The sequence below is a fragment of the Oreochromis aureus genome, linkage group 14, assembly GCF_013358895.1.
Source record: "Oreochromis aureus strain Israel breed Guangdong linkage group 14, ZZ_aureus, whole genome shotgun sequence".
Lineage (NCBI taxonomy): Eukaryota > Metazoa > Chordata > Actinopteri > Cichliformes > Cichlidae > Oreochromis > Oreochromis aureus.
The window spans coordinates 24,193,362-24,215,504 of NC_052955.1; the positions used below are offsets into that span (position 1 = coordinate 24,193,362).

The 22,143-nt window shown below is 38.7% G+C and overlaps 1 protein-coding gene across 1 annotated transcript; it reads left to right on the forward strand.

The window, feature by feature from the left end:
- The first annotated feature begins 1,080 nt into the window (after positions 1–1,080).
- Positions 1,081–12,815, forward strand: LOC116334907 (P2X purinoceptor 5-like). Its single transcript, XM_039622300.1, has 13 exons — positions 1,081–1,387; positions 5,329–5,479; positions 5,574–5,645; positions 6,900–6,975; positions 7,106–7,202; positions 9,159–9,239; positions 9,354–9,495; positions 10,360–10,496; positions 10,642–10,735; positions 10,996–11,061; positions 11,159–11,241; positions 11,701–11,763; positions 11,937–12,815. Exons 1-13 carry the CDS (start codon positions 1,263–1,265, stop codon positions 12,064–12,066), a joined length of 1,317 nt encoding a protein of 438 aa, XP_039478234.1. The 5' UTR covers positions 1,081–1,262; the 3' UTR covers positions 12,067–12,815.
- Positions 12,816–22,143: the final 9,328 nt, after the last annotated feature.

Here is a 22,143-nt window from a genome sequence, read left to right on the forward strand (position 1 = left end):
TACCAGCCGACAAAAACACTTAAACCATTCCACAGGAGATACCAGAAATCACAATCATATGAGCTGGAGAACTAATTGTGTTCCTAGTGTAACTATCCCGCACCAACTGCCGCTCCACTGCTCTCTTAAGTAGGGCTCCTTGATAGGCAGATCGGCAACAGGTGAGGGATTAATCCCAGGTGTGGCTGGCTCAAAGGCGGGAGGCTTTCCAGGCCTCGTGTGGCAGCAAAACCAACATACCACGGCACACACACAAACACACACACTCACTCCAACTCGTGCACAGGGAAGAGAGGGACCAGGAGCAGATCACACCACAACCAAAAGCATTCCAGAAGACAAATGAAACTGATAAATATTCATCAAACCCAAAAATAACACATGATCCCTGGGTCACAGACCCAGGCCCATGACGACGTTGTGGGTGCAACAATTATTTCATGAATGACTTTTTCACAGTAGGCCTGCTATACATCCATACATGCAGTGATATGATTTGATTTGATTTTTTTTAGAAAATGTATTTCTTTTCTCATTTTATTGATTATTATTAAGACAGGGATTTGTTAAAATAGTTTTGAACAGTATTCCAGAGGCAGATTTGTCATGATGAAAACAAATCACAGGTTTTATTAAATGCAATTTTAATTTTTGAACTTTACCTGTGAGTAATTTCCAACTACCGGTAAATATCTGTAGTTATAATCTAGTATCACGGAAAATGTTTACAATCCAAAGTATTTCATTTTTATATTTTAATGGGCGATTAAAGCGGGTTTATAAGCGATTACATTACAAATTAAATAAACAGAAAAGCAGTTAAAGGAGGGCGGGGAGGGGGCGCCTAAAAACAACACAACGTCAGCGCCTATATGATATTGAAATAAAAAAAATAAAAAAAAATCTATTTGCCATGCAGTTTAAAAACAAGTAACTGGATTAACAAAATAATAAATACAGATTTTAATCAGGCATTTTATAGGAGACTCTTTCCTGTTTTCAACTTCCTTGCTTAATCTGCTTTTACAGTTAATTATTGCGTGTTGATGTTCTTTTACCTTTTCCATTCTGCCTTTGACACTAAGGAAGTCCAACAGTAATACCTAAATGAATATTGTGGCTAATGTACGCCTGGCGGTAGTTGCAATGAGGTGTGTTTTCGCCTCCCACGCGGTGTTTGCTGTAAGAGCTCATCGAATCTTTCCATTACAATCAAGTTTCGTGTGAACACTGACATCAAACTGCAGACTAAGAGCTGCGTGATGGCCACGTTCGCGATCAACTCCTTACTGAACTACAAAACAGAAAAATACATTGATACAAAAAACAAGGCAGTCGGAGTTTTGCACAGACTTTTTCAGTTATCTGTCATTGGTTACATAATAGGGTAAGTGCATTATTACCACGTATAATTTCCTGCACTGTACATGTTATTGCTTAATGGGTTAACTTAAAATAAGCCACTGAACAAATATAATAACATTTGGGCTTTGTCTGTAGCATATCGTTTGGGTAACAAACAGAATAGCGGTTCATTTATTGTGTTAAATAGTAGGCTATTCGCACGTTACACGCTTATTTTATACTTTAAAGAAGTAAGCAGACCTAAAAATAAAATGCTCTGAAATGTCAGAAAAATAAAAGTAAGTAAGCAAAATTAAAAATAAAATGCTTAAAATATCAGAATCTTGACCCGTTTGAGCAAATACCACATGATCGTTTCTCTTTCACTGTTTATTTTTTTCTCCTGAACCTACGCGGACTTGTGGCATGTGGTTCAGCGTCTCGCTTTACCCGACACAATTCAAAGGTGTTGCCTGGGAAACAACAGGGGCGAAAAACGGAACATAAGGGGCCTATTCCTGGGTTATCGATGACAGACGAAAACTGCACACAGTAATCTTTAGCGGTCATGTGGGTAGAATGTAGTGAAGTGGGCATATAAGTCTACACAAAACAATTTTTACAAAACAATTATCTTTATAACTGAGTTTAAATGTTTTGATGTGTGAAAATGCACAGAGTCAGATTATATTAGGTTTATGATGTGCAGTGATTGAACCACTGATCTGTTAGGATTCCTTTAATGTTATCAGCACAAAGATCAGAGAGTCCCTGTTATAGTGGGAGGAAAAGGGGGGCTACCCACTCATTCATTGGGGGGGGGGGGGGGGGATTATTCTAAACTGTTTGTATTAATAGTGGAGGCTTTGATGCTTGTTTTATCCCTTAGAAAATCTAGAAAAATGGGTTAGACCACCCCTACTCAAACTCACTTTTACACTTTCACAGCTAAGATATTAGGTTAATGCACATTGTGACTGTGGTCTTACCTCAAATAAAAAAGAATATGAAAACCACACAAATGTGATTAAGAAATGATTTGGCTATGAGCTGCTGTTAATATCAGATGTGACACTGTGTTAATGAGGACTGCTGAACACAATGAAACAGCAGGTCCTTCTCCAAATGATCTGACACAAGGTGAGATCATATAGTGGCAACTAAAAATTCTTATTAGGAATCATTTTTGAGGATTGCAAATGTGGGGAGATTTCAAACTGTGCAGACTTTATGGAAAATGTTTTATCATAGATTTTCATTGAACATGGTATATGAACTGCTCATTACTGGCCACCCCAACAATACCCACTGATTGTTGTGTACAGCCGCTGGCTCACTTATTTGTTTAAAAGATGCGTCAGAGATGTGGGTCAACATGGAAGAGGGCCGCTCAGACTGCTTGTATATTGTCACAGTTTGCTGATTTGGGGGACTGTTTTGAGTGTGATGTAGATACAGAACACAGGCAGGGGTTAACAACAAAACAATCCTTTTATTTGGCTGTTGTAAAAAGTCCAAAAGGCAAAACAGAAGCCTAAGAGAAGAAACTAAACTGAGGCATGGGAACAGACTGGAACCAGGAGACTGATGGGACAGATGAGACAGGAAGATGGTATTTTCTATAAACACTAAAGGGCAATTGGGGAAGTAGAGACAGTTGAACTAAATCACGGAGGATGTGAGAAGGCGAAGCAAAACTAAATGAAAAGCACAAGGGACAATTAACTATCAAAATAAAGCAGAAAGTGAGAAGCGATAACTAAACTACACCAAGTTCATTGCCCTGGAGAATACCTACAATCTCAGAGGCAGTAGCTGGCCGTGGTTTAAAGTGCCCCTTGCGAGCACAGAGTCAGGAAACGTTCAGAAAGTCCTCCAAACATTCTCATTGTCTCACAGCATGTCCTCTGAGAACCACTGGTCCCACATTCAATAAGCCCAAATTTTACTTGAGGTTAGTATTTGTAAGCTTTCAGTATAAGCTCCTATCTGCTAAATACAGTGGCTTGCAAAAGTATTCAGCCCCATTGAACTTTTCCACATTTTGTCACATTACAGCCACAAACATGAATCAATTTTATTGGAATTCCACATAAAAGACCAATACAAAGTGGTGTACACGTGAGAAGTGGAACGAAAATCATACATGATTCCAAACATTTTTTACAAATAAATAACTGAAAAGTGGGGTGTGCGTAATTATTCAGCCCCCTGAGTCAATACTTTGTAGAAACACCTTTTGCTGCAATTACAGCTGCCAGTCTTTTAGGGTCTGTCTGTACCAGCTTTGCACATCACAGCTCCAGCATGTTAGATGGACAACGTTTGTGAACAGCAGTTTTCAGATCTTGCCACAGATTCTCGATTGGATTTAGATCTGGACTTTGACTGGGCCATTCGAACACATGGATATGTTTTGTTTTAAACCAGTCCATTGTTGCCCTGGCTTTATGTTTAGGGTCATTGTCCTGCTGGAAGGTGAACCTCCGCCCCAGTCTCAAGTCTTTTGCAGACTCCAAGAGGTTTTCTTCCAAGTTTGCCCTGTATTTGGCTCCATCCATCTTCACATCAACTCTGACCAGCTTCCCTGTCCCTGCTGAAGAGAAGCACCCCCAGAGCATGATGCTGCCACCACCATATTTGACAGTGGGGATGGTGTGTTCAGAGTGATGTGCAGTGTTAGTTTTCCGCCACACATAGCGTTTTGCATTTTGGCCAAAAAGTTCCATTTTGGTCTCATCTGACCAGAGCACCTTCTTCCACATGTTTGCTGTGTCCCCCACATGGCTTGTGGCAAACTGCAAACGGGACTTCTTATGGTTTTCTGTTAACAATGGCTTTCTTCTTGCCACTCTTCCATAAAGGCCAACTTTGTGCAGTGCACGACTAACAGTTGTCCTATGGACAGATTCCCCCACCTGAGCTGTAGATCTCTGCAGCTCGTCCAGAGTCACCATGGGCCTCTTGGCTGCATTTCTGATCAGCGCTCTCCTTGTTCGGCCTGTGAGTTTAGGTGGACTGCCTTGTCTTGGTAGGTTTACAGTTGTGCCATACTCCTTCCATTTCTGAATGATCGCTTGAACAGTGCTCCGTGGGATGTTCAAGGCTTGGGAAATCTTTTTGTAGCCTAAGCCTGCTTTAAATTTCTCAATAACTTTATCCCTGACCTGTCTGGTGTGTTCTTTGGACTTCATGGTGTTGTTGCTCCCAATATTCTCTTAGACAACCTCTGAGGCCGTCACAGAGCAGCTGTATTTGTACTGACATTAGATTACACACATGTGCACTCTATTTAGTCATTAGCACTCATCAGGCAATGTCTATGGGCAACTGACTGCACTCAGACCAAAGGGGGCTGAATAATTACGCACACCCCACTTTTCAGTTATTTATTTGTAAAAAATGTTTGGAATCATGTATGATTTTCGTTGCACTTCTCACGTGTACACCACTTTGTATTGGTCTTTAACGTGGTATTCCAATAAAATTGATTCATGTTTGTGGCTGTAATGTGACAAAATGTGGGAAAGTTCAAAGGGGCCGAATACTTTTGCAAGCCACTGTATGCTACAGTATTTTATTCTGCCTATGTGAACAATGTAAATCGCAGTGTAGACTAAACCATTTTGGTTCTTTTTAAGAGGTGAAAGGGGCCCTGAGCCTCCACAATATGTTGAAATCAAAGTTCAGTCACACAGCCAGTTCACTTGGGCAATTTACTTATGGAACTAATTAATTAATAATAATACAAATGTAAACAAAAAAACCCCAAACTCTTCATTCCGGGCCTTGCAAGGTTAGAGAGTCCCACCAAGCCAACCACTTTGATACCACTGACTAGCAGTATCACTCCTAATTGCATACCGTATGCCACAAAAGACAGCTGAAAAAGGCTAAAGCATATAAAACATTTTCATAAGGTTTGCACTAAAGCTTCTATCAAAGCACTGCGAGAACACTGGGGATTTCTGCTTTGATTTAAAGGTGGGTTTTCATAGTCAAGCAAGGCTACCAGGAGATAGATGATGCCATCCAGAGTTCTGTCATAACTAAAGTGAAGGGAACTGCGGTGACCAACACCAGTGAATCTGGTCTGTTTGTGTGGGGACCTGAGGAGTATGTCATCCCCCCACAGGTGAGAACACGTTTAATATTTCAGACTAGATTAAAGCCATGCACTGCTGATGAGACTTTGACATCTTGTCTGTTATTTTCTTTTTGTCATTCAGGGTGAAGATGTTCTGTTTGTTGTAACCAGCTTCTTAGAGACACCAAACCAGAAGATGGGTTACTGTGCTGAGGTGAGAACATTTTGTTTTCACTTTAAATCACCGACTGGGCATAATAGACCACAGTGGTGGTATTTCTAACTTTAACTATATGAAACGGCACGCTAAGAGGTGTTTTCATTGTTTTCAGATTTGATGAATGGCAGCGGTGATGATCAGGTCGTTGTCTCAGTTGTAATTGCAGGTCATTTTACAGACTCTGGCCCAAAGAAACATTTGCCATCAAATAAAACAATTTTTCTAACGTGCCCTTGTTTTACTGACAACAGAAATATTGCCTCTCCTGTTGATTTCACTTTCACTTTAACCTTTCACGTGCCAGCCCAATTTTTCTAGCATGCACCACACCACAGACAGTTTCCTCTTGCAAGTACGGGTCAGATAGAGTGTGTCATACCGTGTTGCACGTAAATGATGTTAACTGTAAAGAGAGTGTCCACTATTTATTTAGGGATTTGTTTCATTTTGTCATTTACTTACAGGGAAAAACCTCAAAACTCTCAATAAGTGATTACATGAGATAAGTAACATCATAAAGTGCCAGAATGTGGAAGAATGATATTTTATGAAACTACTTTATCACTCTGCATGTGAATATAACAGACTGTGGAGGCTTCCTCCAGTGCTTCATGGCCCACCTGACAACGGCGTGATGTGTTTAAACTTATGCACATTGGTTTGTGGCTGACCTGTAATTCCTCTCCTGCATGGTAACATTTTGCTTGCACGGTAGCAGAGAAGTTTTTTCCTCACACCTCTTAACCCATTTTGTCACCTCCATCATCATCATATGAGTGTGTTTGTGTGTGTGTGTCACTATTCATGATTTATTTTAGCTCACAATATACAGTATGTAAACCCAAAAGACTCTCTTGGTTGCCTGAATGATAGTCATCGGCTAAAAAGAGCCAAACAAACAGCCATAAAAATTTGCTCTTATCTCACGCTTGCAGGGGAGCCTTTTGGTATCATGCAGCATGTGCCATTTTTAACGGTCAAGTTCTAGTAAAATAGAAATCTATCATAAAAAAAAGCACAGACATGCATCCATTTAACACCCTTAACTTCATTTGACTTTCATATTCACCATGTTGCTAGAATACAGAAATCTTCTATTTTATATTAAGATATTCTTGGATACTAACAAGTTCTGACTGCTTTAAATATACTGAAATTTACTTTTTGTGTTATATTTGTAAATTCTGACTTTGTATCTCTTATTTTTGACTTACATTTACATTTTTATTTATCATTTTTTGTTCTCAGAGCTACAAAGTGGCTAATGCTCGCTGCAGTGTTAACAAGGACTGTAAAAAGGGAAAGATGGTGGAGTCTGGTCATGGTGAGAAAGAAACATCCTAATATTAAATCAGTATTGTGAAACATGTCTGAATCTGAAACTCAAATGCATCATCTTTTCACATGATCATCTAGATGTATTTAAACTGTCTTTTTGTGTCCGTTGTCTAAAGGAGTCATGAGCGGCAAATGCATAAGAAATAATGAAAACTCCAATGGGACCTGTGAAATCTTTGGCTGGTGTCCTACTGAAAAAGACATCAAACCACAGTGAGGACAATGACCGATCCTCCTTTCTCTCTGCACTAACATGCACAAACATTCAGGCAAATCATGTGTAGTTGTCATTTATCAGGTCAGCACAGCAGGTTTGGCAGTAAATCTAAACTGAGGATGTCCTACACTGAGACACTCAGGTTCATGACCCAGTCTTATAATAGTATTGTATCAGCTCATATTAAACAGCACTGGATCATAGATGGGTTCATTTTCCACTTAGCAATTCAATCACAATCCCTCTATATCTGCTACAGGAAGGTTTGACTTTTTGATTTGTTTTAATTGTTTTCTTATACAGTGGCTTGCAAAAGTATTCGGCCCCTTTGAACTTTCCCACATTTTGTCACATTACAGCCACAAACATGAATCAATTTTATTGGAATTCCACGTTAAAGACCAATACAAAGTGGTGTACACGTGAGAAGTGCAACGAAAATCATACATGATTCCAAACATTTTTTACAAATAAATAACTGAAAAGTGGGGTGTGCGTAATTATTCAGCCCCCTTTGGTCTGAGTGCAGTCAGTTGCCCATAGACATTGCCTGATGAGTGCTAATGACTAAATAGAGTGCACATGTGTGTAACCTAATGTCAGTACAAATACAGCTGCTCTGTGACGGCCTCAGAGGTTGTCTAAGAGAATATTGGGAGCAACAACACCATGAAGTCCAAAGAACACACCAGACAGGTCAGGGATAAAGTTATTGAGAAATTTAAAGCAGGCTTAGGCTACAAAAGATTTTCCCAAGCCTTGAACATCCCACGGAGCACTGTTCAAGCGATCATTCAGAAATGGAAGGAGTATGGCACAACTGTAAACCTACCAAGACAAGGCAGTCCACCTAAACTCACAGGCCGAACAAGGAGAGCGCTGATCAGAAATGCAGCCAAGAGGCCCATGGTGACTCTGGACGAGCTGCAGAGATCTACAGCTCAGGTGGGGGAATCTGTCCATAGGACAACTGTTAGTCGTGCACTGCACAAAGTTGGCCTTTATGGAAGAGTGGCAAGAAGAAAGCCATTGTTAACAGAAAACCATAAGAAGTCCCGTTTGCAGTTTGCCACAAGCCATGTGGGGACACAGCAAACATGTGGAAGAAGGTGCTCTGGTCAGATGAGACCAAATGGAACTTTTGGCCAAAATGCAAAACGCTATGTGTGGCGGAAAACTAACACTGCACATCACTCTGAACACACCATCCCCACTGTCAAATATGGTGGTGGCAGCATCATGCTCTGGGGGTGCTTCTCTTCAGCAGGGACAGGGAAGCTGGTCAGAGTTGATGTGAAGATGGATGGAGCCAAATACAGGGCAATCTTGGAAGAAAACCTCTTGGAGTCTGCAAAAGACTTGAGACTGGGGCGGAGGTTCACCTTCCAGCAGGACAATGACCCTAAACATAAAGCCAGGGCAACAATGGAATGGTTTAAAACAAAACATATCCATGTGTTCGAATGGCCCAGTCAAAGTCCAGATCTAAATCCAATCGAGAATCTGTGGCAAGATCTGAAAACTGCTGTTCACAAACGCAGTCCTTCTAATCTGCCTGAGCTGAAGCTGTTTTGCAAAGAAGAATGGGCAAGAATTTCAGTCTGTAGATGTGCAAAGCTGGTAGAGACATACCCTAAAAGACTGGCAGCTGGAATTGCAGCAAAAGGTGTTTCTACAAAGTATTGACTCAGGGGGCTGAATAATTACGCACACCCCACTTTTCAGTTATTTATTTGTAAAAAATGTTTGGAATCATGTATGATTTTCGTTCCACTTCTCACGTGTACACCACTTTGTATTGGTCTTTCACGTGGAATTCCAATAAAATTGATTCATGTTTGTGGCTGTAATGTGACAAAATGTGGAAAAGTTCAATGGGGCTGAATACTTTTGCAAGCCACTGTACATTTATTCACAAAAATTTATATTTACGTAACATTTTGTTTTCACAGAAAGCCTTTGCTCAAAAATGCTGAAAACTTCACCATCTACGTCAAGAATTTCATCCAGTTTCCTAAATTCTCATTTTCAAAGTAAGTCCTCTTTAACATTTACAACAACATCTCCTTGTACTTTTTGACTAGCTGGGAATTGCTGTGTGCAATAGGAGTTCGCATCCATAAATTTGTGTTTTTCTTAACTCTGAGGTCCAACATCCTTGAAACAACTGATCAATCCTACTTGAAGAAATGCAGATATGATAAGAAACAATACCCCTACTGCCCCATCTTTCGCCTGGGAGACATTACGAGAAGAGCTGGATGCAACTTCCAGGACATGGCCACACTTGTTAGTATTACATTGTATTTTCCTCAAGATTGCCTTAATGTGATATAACCTTAAATGTTACTTTCTAACACACACAGAGTTTATACCCCAAAATAATTATGATGATTGAATCCCTGACTTAAAGGGTTTTTTTTTAGTTACTGTTATTAATCATGACCTTTGCTCATTGTTCTTGGGAGAAATTGTGAGAGAACCGAAACGTGTCCCACTGAACAAAGTTTCTCATATTTCATAATTCATTAGTGCATCTGTTCAACTGACCGTTAACACAAATATTTAATCAGCCAGTCATAATGCAGCAAGTCAATGCATTTAGGAATTAAGACATGATCAAAATGACTTTCTGCAGTTTCACCCCTTTATAGCCATAGTGTACCCATCTTCTGATAGCACAAAACTCACCTGATCTCAAACTGTTTTTGAACATGACAAGAGTTCACTTAACTATGGCCTCCAGTCACAAGAGCTAACAGAGAACCTGTGGAATATGGTGAGATGACAACAGTGTGGTTCTATCATGTCAGGTGGACCAAACTCTCTGTGGAATATTCAGTGCCATGAAGAATTAGTTCTTCATGTCCTGAGGGACTAAAGGGGTCTGATCTGGTACTAGCAGGATGTAACTAATGAAGTGGTTGGTGAGTCTATAAGAAAAGGGAACAGTTTTATTGGTTTATGATGTCATTTGTTGTTGTCTTTTTTTTGGTCCACACAAATTTGTTCAATGTTTGCTCAATGTTTTCTATACAGTTGAGTATGAACACGGGTAAAACACCACTAGTGGAATGCATACAGGTACACAAATTTGAATAAATGTATAAAAATAAAAATCTTAGAATAAACATGTTTTGGCTGTTTTTTTAGGGTGGTGCTATTGGCATTGTGATACAGTGGGACTGTGACCTTGACAAAGGCACCTCTCACTGTAATCCAGAGTACCAGTTCACTCGCCTGGATGCCACTGTCTCCAACAAGAGCATCGCAGCAGGATTTAATTTCAGGTGAGGCTCACTGCAGAGCATCTTTGTTGGTATGTTGCACAGACACGTAAACGTCTTTACAACTTCTGAAAGGAGTAAAGGACCATAACTATTCTAAATTACCTAAAGGTTATTTTTGTTCATATTCTCTTTTCTTCTCTAACAGACATGCAAGATACTTTAAAAATGCTGCTGGTGAAAGCTCTCGATCTCTATACAAAGTTTATGGCATACGATTTCATATCCTGGTACATGGGAAGGTATGTAAAAGGCATCAGAGACAGAATGAATGCACAAACTGTGTCAATGCATTACAGTAAGATAATTTATGTAATAAAGGCAATACATATAACACCACAAATACCATTATTATTAGTAGTAGTAGTATCCTATCTTCTTAGGAGAGGAGTTATTAGGAATGATTTGAAAAGAGCTCTGCAGTCTTTGGTCTTTGAACAAAAATAAATTGTAATAAACTCACATTTAAAAACATCTCTTGGGTTTCTGATCTCCTCCACAGGCTGGAAAGTTTGCCATTGTCCCCTTGGTCGTCAATATTGGTTCAGGACTGGCTGTGATGGGAGCTGTGAGTATCATTAATAATTAAATCAACATGTTATTAAATGAATTGAACAGCATTTTTTTTAATATATCACAGAAGTGAATAAAATTCTTTTCAACAGGGAACCTTCTTCTGCGACATTGTCCTCCTCTATTTAACTACGGGGAGGAAGTCTTACAAAGACAAGAAGTTTGAAGTCTTAAAGTATGAAAAGCAACACACGAGTACAGATGTAGACATTTCTTAAGTTTTTTTCCACATAGAAAGGACCATAGTATGTGTGTATAAACAATAATGAGCTAAGATAACTTCACTTTAGATTTTTTAAAATAAATATATTAATATGATATACAATTTGAATATTTCATTGATTTAATAATTGAGTCCAATAACATATGCTATTTAAAATCAATACATAACCTTGTGTTTTGGGGTTAATTAAAAGCTATTATGGTCCTCACAGGACATAAACTTAACCTTAAACATTTCCAGGAGTTATACTGAGCCAAACAACACTGATAATCACTTTATTACAAGTTCCCAGTTTCATTTGTAGTGAGGTGTTTTCATAGTGGTTTATTACTTGTTATTAATAAAAAGATCCTACATCATTTATTATTATCGCCTAACTATTAAAGTAATACAGTTTTTACAAATTTTCAGTCAGGAAAAAGAGAAGAAAGGTGAAAACATCCAGGAAACGTGCAGTAATGGGCTGTCAGAGGGGTATGTTTCAATCTGCTCTCATTTGTCTTTTAAGACTGTATTGTTGTGTGTGCATGTGTGTTTGTGTGGATTTTGATTTCTAGTTAAGGATATATGTTCATTTATGACTAGAAAAATGCATTCCTGGTGTGATCTGTGGTTAATTTACGCTTCTTTACTATTTGTTACAACAGGTCTCTGATCTGCAGAAACTGTGCCACGAAAGATATGAAGAACAAAGTGGAAAAGGACAATCAAAATAGTGTAACATGTCAACTATTAAGTGTACGTAGGTCATGTCCTAACCTCATTTCACAAGTTTAACCATAAAATATTTTAGCATCATTATGAAGAACATAAACCAAGTTTACTGAACTTTTATCTGTTTACTTTCATGGCTGTGACTTTTTTTTTTCTTTTAACACTATTCAGTTCACTTTAGAGTTTTTTATAAAGCCCCAATTCACAATAACAGTCACCTCAAGGTTCTTTATGCTGCAAGGTCCTTACAGCACTAGAAAACCCCACGCGTAAAGGAAGACTCTCTTTTAACAGGAAAAAGGTTTCTGGCAGGGCCAGGTTTGGGTATAGGGCTGCCATCTGCAGTGGCCTGTTGGGGGTGAGAGGAAAGAGAAAAGAAGAAAAAGACAGCATAGGACAAAAGGGACAAACACGCACAGGGAAAGAGAAGGCGAAAATGTAATTATATGCTGCAGTGATATGTAAACACTTGGGGAGTTAAGGAACGTGAGTAGTGAAGGAGTTTCACAGCAATCTGAGCCTACTGCAAGATAGCTGAGTCATGGTTCTTAATATGGTACTTTGAGGCCTTTAAGATATGATTGGGGCCTGATTCGTCAAGATTTTATAAGTGAGAAGGATTTTAAATACAATGCTGGATTCACTAAGGAGTCAATAAAAAAAACCTTTTCTCTTTTTCTTGTCCCTGTCAGCGCTCTTGTGCCACTGTTTTGGATTAATAGTCCAGCCTACAAAAAAATGCAAGCAAGAACTATGTTTTCAGCATCACTCCTATATAGGAAAGTTTCCGCTTTAAGAGATACTGTGTAGATGAAAGAAAGCAGTCCTACATTTTATTTAAATTGCCTAACGATGTATAAGCATGTATAATGTAAAAAGTACTGATACAAGCACAGACCCCTGTGGAACTCCATGACTGTGTGATGAATAGTAGAATGTCCAAGCATCACGAAGGGCTTTTGTTTTAATAGAGTAACAAACAATTTGCAGTGAGCATGTACCACTATAACCAACCGGTTCAACCTCTGTGGGACCAAAGTTTAGGTGCCTGCTTTGTGTTGTGTTCGCACATCCCACTGAAGATCATAACAAAGGAGGAAGCACTTTTTAAGTTTGATTACATCACTTCAGAAAGACATCTAGTGTTTTCCAGTGCTGTGCTGTGTTCTGTGAGACAACATAAGGGCTTGGTGAAATACTGTTAAATGTTCATTGAATGTTTTAGTTTAAGCACCGTGAAGCAGCTGTTGTTCTGTTTTGGTATTATATTAGTAAAACTGAATTTATTTCACTTGAACTGAATGTAAGTGAATTGAACAAGAGCTTCAGAGAACACAAATCCCCACAGAAAGGAAGTGGTCATACGAAAACTTTGGTAATTTATGACGTTTCTGTTACATCACGCTGGTGCTGGGCTGGTTTTATTATAAAATGCTACATCAGCCTGTTGTTATAACAACACACCGATGTCTGACCTTTGACCTATGACCTTGAAACAATATATACTATAATTTTTCTGGGTCAACTTTGACCTTGGGCACTAACAATGAAGGTCAAGATCAAATGCTTAGCCAACCCAGCTACACATGACGTTTGAAGAAAAACTGTTTGTAATATAATATTTGATCTGAACTGAGCAAAAAAAAAAGTCTTCAGAACGGTTGGTCTGTTTATGCTTGATTTTCAATGTTAAGTATTGGACATCTCATGTATGAAATGGGCATTCAGTGTCATTTTATCACAGTATTGTTTTTCATACTTTATGTGATTTTGAAAAACTTCAAATAAAGATGTTGATAAGAAATTATGTGTTGTTTCTATCATACCTTTTAGTTGCTTCCTGGGTGTGATCTTTTGTACCGCTCCTATGTACACATCTACACACAATGAAGACACTTGCACAGATGCTGTGTGACAGTTGATCAGTTCTTGTTTATATTGTGTAAATATTGCAGCACAGCCAGCGTGAAATTCCTTCCTTTTTTTCTCTGCTGCATTCTTACCTTCATTAACTTGTTTTTAAAGTTGCACTGGTGGGCATTTCACTTTATCTGTGGTACTATATATACTATATCTATAAATATATATATAGTACTAAAAGGGCAAATGGGAGTTGCTCTGCAGTGCTTTACAATTTCAAATGATTTGGGACCATTAAGTGGAATTTTATTTTTCCCCACATTACTGTTAATCTTACACATGGGGGATTTAGTCAACCAGCTGTAGGTTAATATAGTTTGTTTATTCATGGTGACATCATTGAAATAATCAGATTTTAAAAAGAACTTTCTGCTGAACAAATAATTTTTAAACATTAGCTGTGGAAGTGCATTTTTAATGTATACTTCATATAGATGAATGATACATTAATATATGTGTGTGTTATTTTAATTTAGAAAATTACAGTGATTTGATCTGAATTTGTATTTCTATTTTTCTTTATAATTTAAAACATTGTGGATATAATGTAAATAGTATTACAACTACTAAAACTTCTTATGTTAACATAACTATGTTTACGTAATTGTCAGAGTAACAATATTAAATACTTTGTCAATATTAAAAGCAAGACTGTAATAACACAAACACAACATTAAGGTTTTTGGCCCCAAGCTCAAACTGACTGAGACATAATTTCTCTGGTTGAATTAGTGGAAAACACTAGTTTGCACCTCCTCAGTGTTGCCTACAGATGGCACCAAAGGACAGCTTCACAACTGTAGCTTGCACAGTATCTCTGTGAAGGTTCTCAGTCAACCAGGTCATCGTAGTCTAAGAAGCTTGGAAAGAAACGCGTCTGGACTTATTGAAGTTGCTTGAAGACGTTTCATCTCTCATTTGAGAAGCTTCTTCAGTTCTTCATTCCTAGAACTGAAGAAGCTTCTCAAATGAGAGATGAAACGTCTTCAAGCAACTTCAATAAGTCCAGATGCTTTTCTTTCCAAGCTCCTTTGACCATGCACAGTATCCCTAAAAGATAGCAATGGTTGCACAGTTGAATAATGCTTTCTGACAACAAAAGATAAAAAATGCTGTGTCTAAATCTCTTTCAAAAGAATACTGGAAAGCACTGTATAGGAGACTAATAAAGCAAGACTTTAATTTAATAATAAAAGAACTCTACCTCCCAAACTAACACAAATATTCAATCAAAGAATAGCAGCAGGGCGTGCTTGCACTGAGAAGCCAGATTGTTCAACTCCTCAGACCTGAGGAGCCCAGATGTCATCCAAAGACCAGGAGGCGCCACCAGGAGCCATTTAACAGAGAACACCTTAAATAAACTGTAGGGGGCATCAAATAAATATTAAATAGTGACAATGAAAAACTAGTTCACGCACTTATTACTTCATTCATTACATCTTGGTTGGACTGTTGTAATTTATTATTATCAGGAAGCCTAAAACCTACCTGAAAAGCTTTCAGTTGATCCAAAATGCTGCAACAAGATTATTAACAGGAACTAGAAACAGAGAGCATATCTCTCCTATATTGGCTTCTCTTCATTGGCTCCCTGTTAAATCCTGAATTAAATTTAAAATTTAAAATCCTTCTCATCACATCCAAGGGTCTTGAATAACCAGACCCCATCTTATCTTAATGATCTTATAGTACCATATCACCTTATCATCTTATCAGACTGCAGGCTTACTTGTGGTTCCAAGACTATTTAAAAGTAAAATGGGAGGCAGAACCTTTAGCTTCCAGGCCCCTCTTCTGTGGAACCAGATCCCAGCTCGGATTAGGGAGACCGACTCCTTCTCTAATTTTAAGATTAGGCTTAAAACTTTCCCTTTTGATCAACTATACAGCTAGGGCTTGATGCTGTTATTTTTAGATCGATGCATGGATGTCATGATGTGATCACTCCACTTGTGAGTGGAGTTGTGGAGCTTTTTAATTAAACTCTTATATTGTCTGATACACAATTCTGTGCTAATTTAATAATGTGATAAAAACTTAGATCTCTACATATTCTTAATGTTGACAATGACAACCTGACAATCATGACACAAACCTTTGCACATGTGTATTTGAGGTAAAATATCTAAGACCGATAAAAGACTTACAAAACAGAGAAGTTACTTATGCCTCGTTCTTTGATATACATTAATAATTTAATTATGCTTTCTATTTAGGAAAAAATAAATCTCATACTCATGTGTTGGTTCTCATATTCTAAGGCCTGAACCTTCTGCTGTTTGTAAGACTTGTTCTTCGTAAAGGTGAGAAGGACAAAGACACAAAGACACAAAAATAGGTTCCAGGTTGAACAGAATTTTATTCAGTTCTGTGACTTACATAATACTGTCAGCCTCGTTTAATGACATGCTTAATTAATTATTAATGTAAGTGTCACTGAAATGGCTTTTGTATAAAAGAGAATAATATTTGGTTCCAGCAGTTAAAATATTTTTGTTTGTAATTTGCTGTGGACCATATTGTTAAGGTGTGTTTTCTCTTGTGTATGACAGCAAGTTTTGTTGCCCACTAGCTGTTGCATCCACTAGCTGTACAAGGTATTTGTTATAATTGTGTTGTAATAGTCTGCAAATTTCTAATGTATGATGTTCAAAATACTTTATATGTTAATTTAGACGCACAAGACTATAAGATTATTTGTCTAGAACCTCCGAAGGCGGCCACGAGGTAACATTTTGTTAAAGCACACGTGTTACTTTCAACTGAATAAAGTGCCTAAATCTTTTGTGTTTTATGTTTGTAGTTTTCACGGTATTCAATAAGTAAAAGAAGCCGTGCCTGTGTTGTCATTCCGGTGTTGCAGTGAAAACTCGCCCCAGCCTGCGCCGGTGAGACGCTCATTAAGAAGAGCAGTGAGTGACGGTACAGTGGTGCGACACAAGAGGTCGCCATCACACAAGCTCACCGCTCACAAGCAGCCAAGCACAACAGCAACAACGTTATATAACTGGAGTAAGGTGGAAATGAACAAAGGGCAGTGTTAAAAGTAGAGTAAGAGTGGTTTAAATCAAGTTTGAAGATCCACAGTAAGTTTCTATAACACATCTGTCAAAGGTTACTTAATTTCTACTGTACTTCAAAGTGATGCTTTGTAGTTTACGAAAGAGTTTTGTGTGTTTGCTTAAGGTAAAACTACGTGAAGTTTACAAAGTTCTTCATGTTAAAGTACACATATATTAAGAGGGGAACTCGTTATAGCTAAAGTATATAGTAACAGTAATCCCAAAGTAATATTCAAGTTACGTATAATACGTTACAAATTTAAAGAAGTATTTTGAAATCTAAACTTAGTGCATTGACTGACATTTAACTAGACTCACAAGATGGCTGACAATGATCATGAAGACCAATATGCTGTACCACCTACTGCTTACTGCTGAGCAAATTACAGAACTACAGACTGTTTGTAAAAGTGAAAGAGTAAAAACACTGAAAATGATAAAAAGATCAAGAGGAGAAGCTTTCAGAGTGTGAATTGAATGAGGTGATTAACAACGTAAATGTCACCTGCAGAGACGTACAAACCATTTATGAACAAATACACCAAATACAAACTCCAGATGCAGACGCAAAGCGCAAAGTAGACGTATGTACTTCACTTTCCTCAGTCATTGTTAAAAGAGCTGAAAAACAGCTACAAGGAGACCTTGCAGATGGTGATGAAGAGCCATGGCCAGATGTTGGGTCGTGCTTAGGATCTCAAAGTACCAAGTCAAGGTCAAAATCAAGAAGGTCTAAAAGTGGTTCAGGTCAAACTGACTCACAAACAATCAAAAGAATGGAAGCAGGTGCTTCTCAAGAAATATTAGCAGTAATGGAGGAGCAAGAAAGGGAAGCAGCTGAACTAGAAAAATTGGAATGTGGAAAAGGCAGCAAGCGATGCAAGAGCAGCTCAGAAAGGCTTAACGCTCGGAAGAAGTTAGAAGATTGAATGCTGCAAGAGCTCGAGTAAAAGTTTACGAGGAAGCTGAAAGTATTTCTGGAGGTCAGAGTTAGTTGAGCCCTGTCCCACCAAACATTCCTTTTCGAGCTGTAAATACAACCCAAGTCCATAATGCTACAAGCCCTGCATTTGTTCTACATACTCTGACAGTCATAAACCAAACTCAACAAAGGCCATATTTATCCCTCAAGCCACACAAGCTCCTGCTGCTGCAACTCAACCTCAGCCAAACTTAAAGGATGGATGACATCAAGCTGTATGTCAGGAGGGAAGAAGACATCTATTCACTGATCCACACCACCAGGATATAGAGCAATGAAATCGGAAAGTCATTCAGGCTGGATAAGTGTAGTCGGATGATGACGAAGAGAGGGAAGGTGGTCAGAACTGAGGTGATCGAACTACCAGAAGGCAACATTACAGACATAGAGGATAGCTTCAAGTACCTGGGGAACCCACAGCCAAATGGGAACCATGAAGAGGGGGTTAGGAAAGCTGCAACCACCACTACCTGCAGAGGGTCAGGCAAGTCCTGAGGTCTCAGCTGAACGGGAAGAACAAGATCTGGGCTATCAACACCTACACCCTGCCCGTGATCAGGTACCCTGTTGAGATAATAAGTTGGCCAAAGGAGAAGATAGAAGCCACTGACATCAAGAACAGGAAACTTCTGACCATGCATGGAGGGTTTCACCGCAAATCCAGCACCCTGAGGCTGTATGCTAAGCTGAAGGAAGGAGGCCGGGGACTGCTGAGTGTCAGCACCACAGTCCAGGATGAGGCAGCGAACAACCACGAATACATCAGGAAGATGGCCCCAACCAACCGTGTGCTCAGTGAATACCTCAGGCAGCAGAAACTCAAGAAAGAGTAGGAAGAGGAGGAACCATCATGGAAGGACAAGCCCTGCACGGTATGTACCACCGGCAGACAGAGGAGGTGGCTGATATGCAGAAATCCTACCAGTGGCTGGACAAAGCTGGACTGAAAGACAGCACAGAGGCACTAATCATGGCACCATAGAAACAAGCTCTGAGGGTGGGGTCTATCACACCAGGCAAGACCCCAGGTGCAGGCTGTGTAAAGATGCCCTTGAGACAATCCAGCACATAACAGCAGGGTGCAAGACAGGGCATACATGGAACGCCATAACGAAGTGGTCGGCATAGTATACAGAAACATCTGTGCCGAGTATGGTCTGGAAGTTCAGAGGTCAAAATGGGAGACGCCCCCAAAGGAGGTGGAGAATGACCGAGCTAAGATCCTGTGGGACTTCCAGATACAGAGAGACAAAATGGTGGTGGCTAACCAACCGGACATAGTGGTGGTAGACAAACAGAAGAAGATGGCCGTAGTGATCGATGTAGCGGTTCTGAATGACAGCAACATCAGGAAGAAGGAACACGAGAAAATTGAGAAATACCAAGGGCTGAGAGAGAACAGTGGTCCCAGTGGTAATCGGAGCACTAGGTGCAGTGACTCCCAAGCTAGGCGAGTGGCTCCAGCAGATCCCAGGAACAACATCAGAGATCTCTGTCTAGAAGAGTGTCAAGAGTGCAGTCCTAGGAACAGCTAGAACCAAGCCTCTGGTAGAGGACCCGAGGTTGAAGGATAGACGGCCCGCAGAGGCAAGAGGGGAGAGTGGGTTGGGTGGGTGGGTAGGTGACTTTGGGATGAGATGGACCGCAGAATGAAGGCAAAAGGGCCAACAAGTGCTCAGCATCTCAGCAACTCCATCGAGAGAATGCCATCGAGAGAATGCCAAGAGTGTGCAAAGCATTAATCAACACAAAGGGTGGCTGTTTTGAGAATCTAAAATACAAAACATGTTTTGAGTTACTTTGCATGTTTTTGTTTGCTTTATAATTTCATACATGTTCTTTCATAGTTTTGCTGTCTTTATTGAGAATCTACAATGTAAATAGTCAGGAAAGAAAAGAAAAACCATTACACACAACCACAACACTCATTTGTAAAGTTGTAATAGGCATGGCATACTTTTCATGTGAAAGCAAACAGAATGATAATACTTTGAAACTTGTGTTTCCAAACTTTTGACTGGTAGTGTACATATATATAAAACACAAAGTCAGTGCATATATTATATCAAATACAAATAAGTGAATAAAAAGTAACAAAATCAATTTGCCAATGCAGTTTAAAAACAGACATATGTACATTGTCTAAGTGACTGTTTCCTATTTTCTCTTCTTTGCTTGCCTCTGTTATTTTTTTGTGTTTTGTTAGTCTTTTTTAAAATCTTTGTTTTGCCTGTGATGCATGTCGCTGCTGCAGTAGACAGGTGGTGCTGAGCAGAGTCTTGGAGATGTAGTGTGCAGTGAGATATGATTTCACCTCCTGCTGACTGTTTACTGTAAAAGCTCATATTGAAGTTTTCCAAGAAGGTTCCTGTATGAACTCTGACATCAGAGCGTAGACAGAGCTGCACGATGGCCAAGAGAGCTAGTTATTTGACAACAGAACGGAATAATGTATTGATACAAAGAATAAGAAAATCTGAGTTTTGCACTGACTTTTTCAATTATTTTTCATCTGTTGCATAACTGGAGAAGTGCATTTTTATGGGGTGTAATTTCTGCATTGTAAACAACTAATTAATTAATTAACCCTCTGGGGTGTAAATATGCCGGCTTGTCCATCGACCCCAGAGAGTTTACTAACTACCTAACTGACTAAATAATTTTTTAAACAGTGTTGGTCTTAAAAAGGTGGACACTATTGTTAAATAAGTAGCTTTAAATTAAACATTTAAATATTTACAGTTTTCTACACAAGAGCAAACAGCATGAAAAGTTTTTCTTTTACTTTTTTTTTTTTTTTGTTCTGACAGTGCACTTGTGGCTTGCAGTTTAGTTCCCACATGTACACAGTTCAAAGGTGTTGCACCTATAGCACAAAAGCTAGCAGGAGAAAGTAGCACACAACGCTGGACTGAAAGTCAGCTGGGTGGGGTAGTTTCTTTTTGGTTTTTCTGAACAAAGAACTCAAGAACAAGACAACTCAATTCTCAGATGTCATTAGGCCAGATACTAATAAAGAAAAATAAACAATGTAATTATTCTTATTGCTGTAAAAGTTATTAAGCCTTTTTATGATTATGAAACTATAACACTAAGTACCAAGTACCTTGGTTTAGTAGGTGTAGTAGTCTTTTACAAACCTTCAGATTAAATTAGGTTCATGAGATCCAGTGATAGTGATATTTATGTTGGTATTCTTTTGATGTTATCCAGTACACAGATTCTGTCATAATGGTGGGAAAAGTGGGACTGACTGTCCAGGGCAGCAATAGTCAAAAACTTCAATGTAAAAAACTTCAATGTAAAAAAAACCCAAACAATTGAAACAAATTATGCAAAACCCTTTAGTTATAAAGTGACTGCTAATGCACACTGAGAGTCTGATATTTCACAGAGAAGGCAAAATGGGGACATAAAGAAGAAAAAGAGAAAGCAAACTGAAGGATGTTGATCTTTAACAACTGACTTCCCACAGTTTGCTTTCATCCTTTTGATTTTTCTAAAAAGGTGAACAGAGCACAACTAACAAGTTAAGAATGGCTTAGCTGTCAGCAGTTGTTCAAGACAGTGAACCAAAATCAAATGTGACATTATATCAAACGAGTGACTCTAACATCAGTGTTACAGTTTCATAAAAATAAATATGTTTGGACATTTAATTAATTTTTCACAGTTATGCTGAAAATTGCACGATTTACAATCATTATAGTACGTCTTGATGATCTGGTTTGATTTCTGATGTGCCTTAGCTCCTTGATTGTGTCTCTATACTCCACTAAAGTCTTACACCTTATACATTCATTCACAAGAAAGTATATTTACTTAACATTTTGCTTTGACAGAATGTTAATGCTCACTAATGCTAAAAGCTGCACCATCTACATCAAGAATTGTATCCAAAATTCCTAAATTCTGTCTGCAGGAAGGTTAATCAGGAGGGAAGAGACATCGGCCCAACTTATGACAACAAGGACAAATATAAGGACAAATAGAGTAGCTGCCTCAGAGGGTTGATAAATTATATTAAACATTTGTCTTTAAAAAAAGAAACGAGGAATGACTTTTTTTTTTTTTTTGGTTTACAAATCTGATTGGGGGAAATAATTGTTAGTAACATGTTTTTCAAATGTAAGGCCAGTAGTTTAGACACGGGTTTAAAATCCACATTTGCTA

What these genes read in the sequence shown, in the direction of transcription:
- LOC116334907 (XM_039622300.1), top strand. Translation starts at nt 1,263, where the DNA reads ATGGCCACGTTCGCGATCAACTCCTTACTGAACTACAAAACAGAAAAA. An exon ending in GTCATTGGTTACATAATAGG is followed by an intron (nt 1,388 to 5,328) that starts GTAAGTGCATTA and finishes TTTGATTTAAAG; the next exon opens with GTGGGTTTTCATAGTCAAGC. An exon ending in GACTGGCTGTGATGGGAGCT is followed by an intron (nt 11,062 to 11,158) that starts GTGAGTATCATT and finishes TCTTTTCAACAG; the next exon opens with GGAACCTTCTTCTGCGACAT.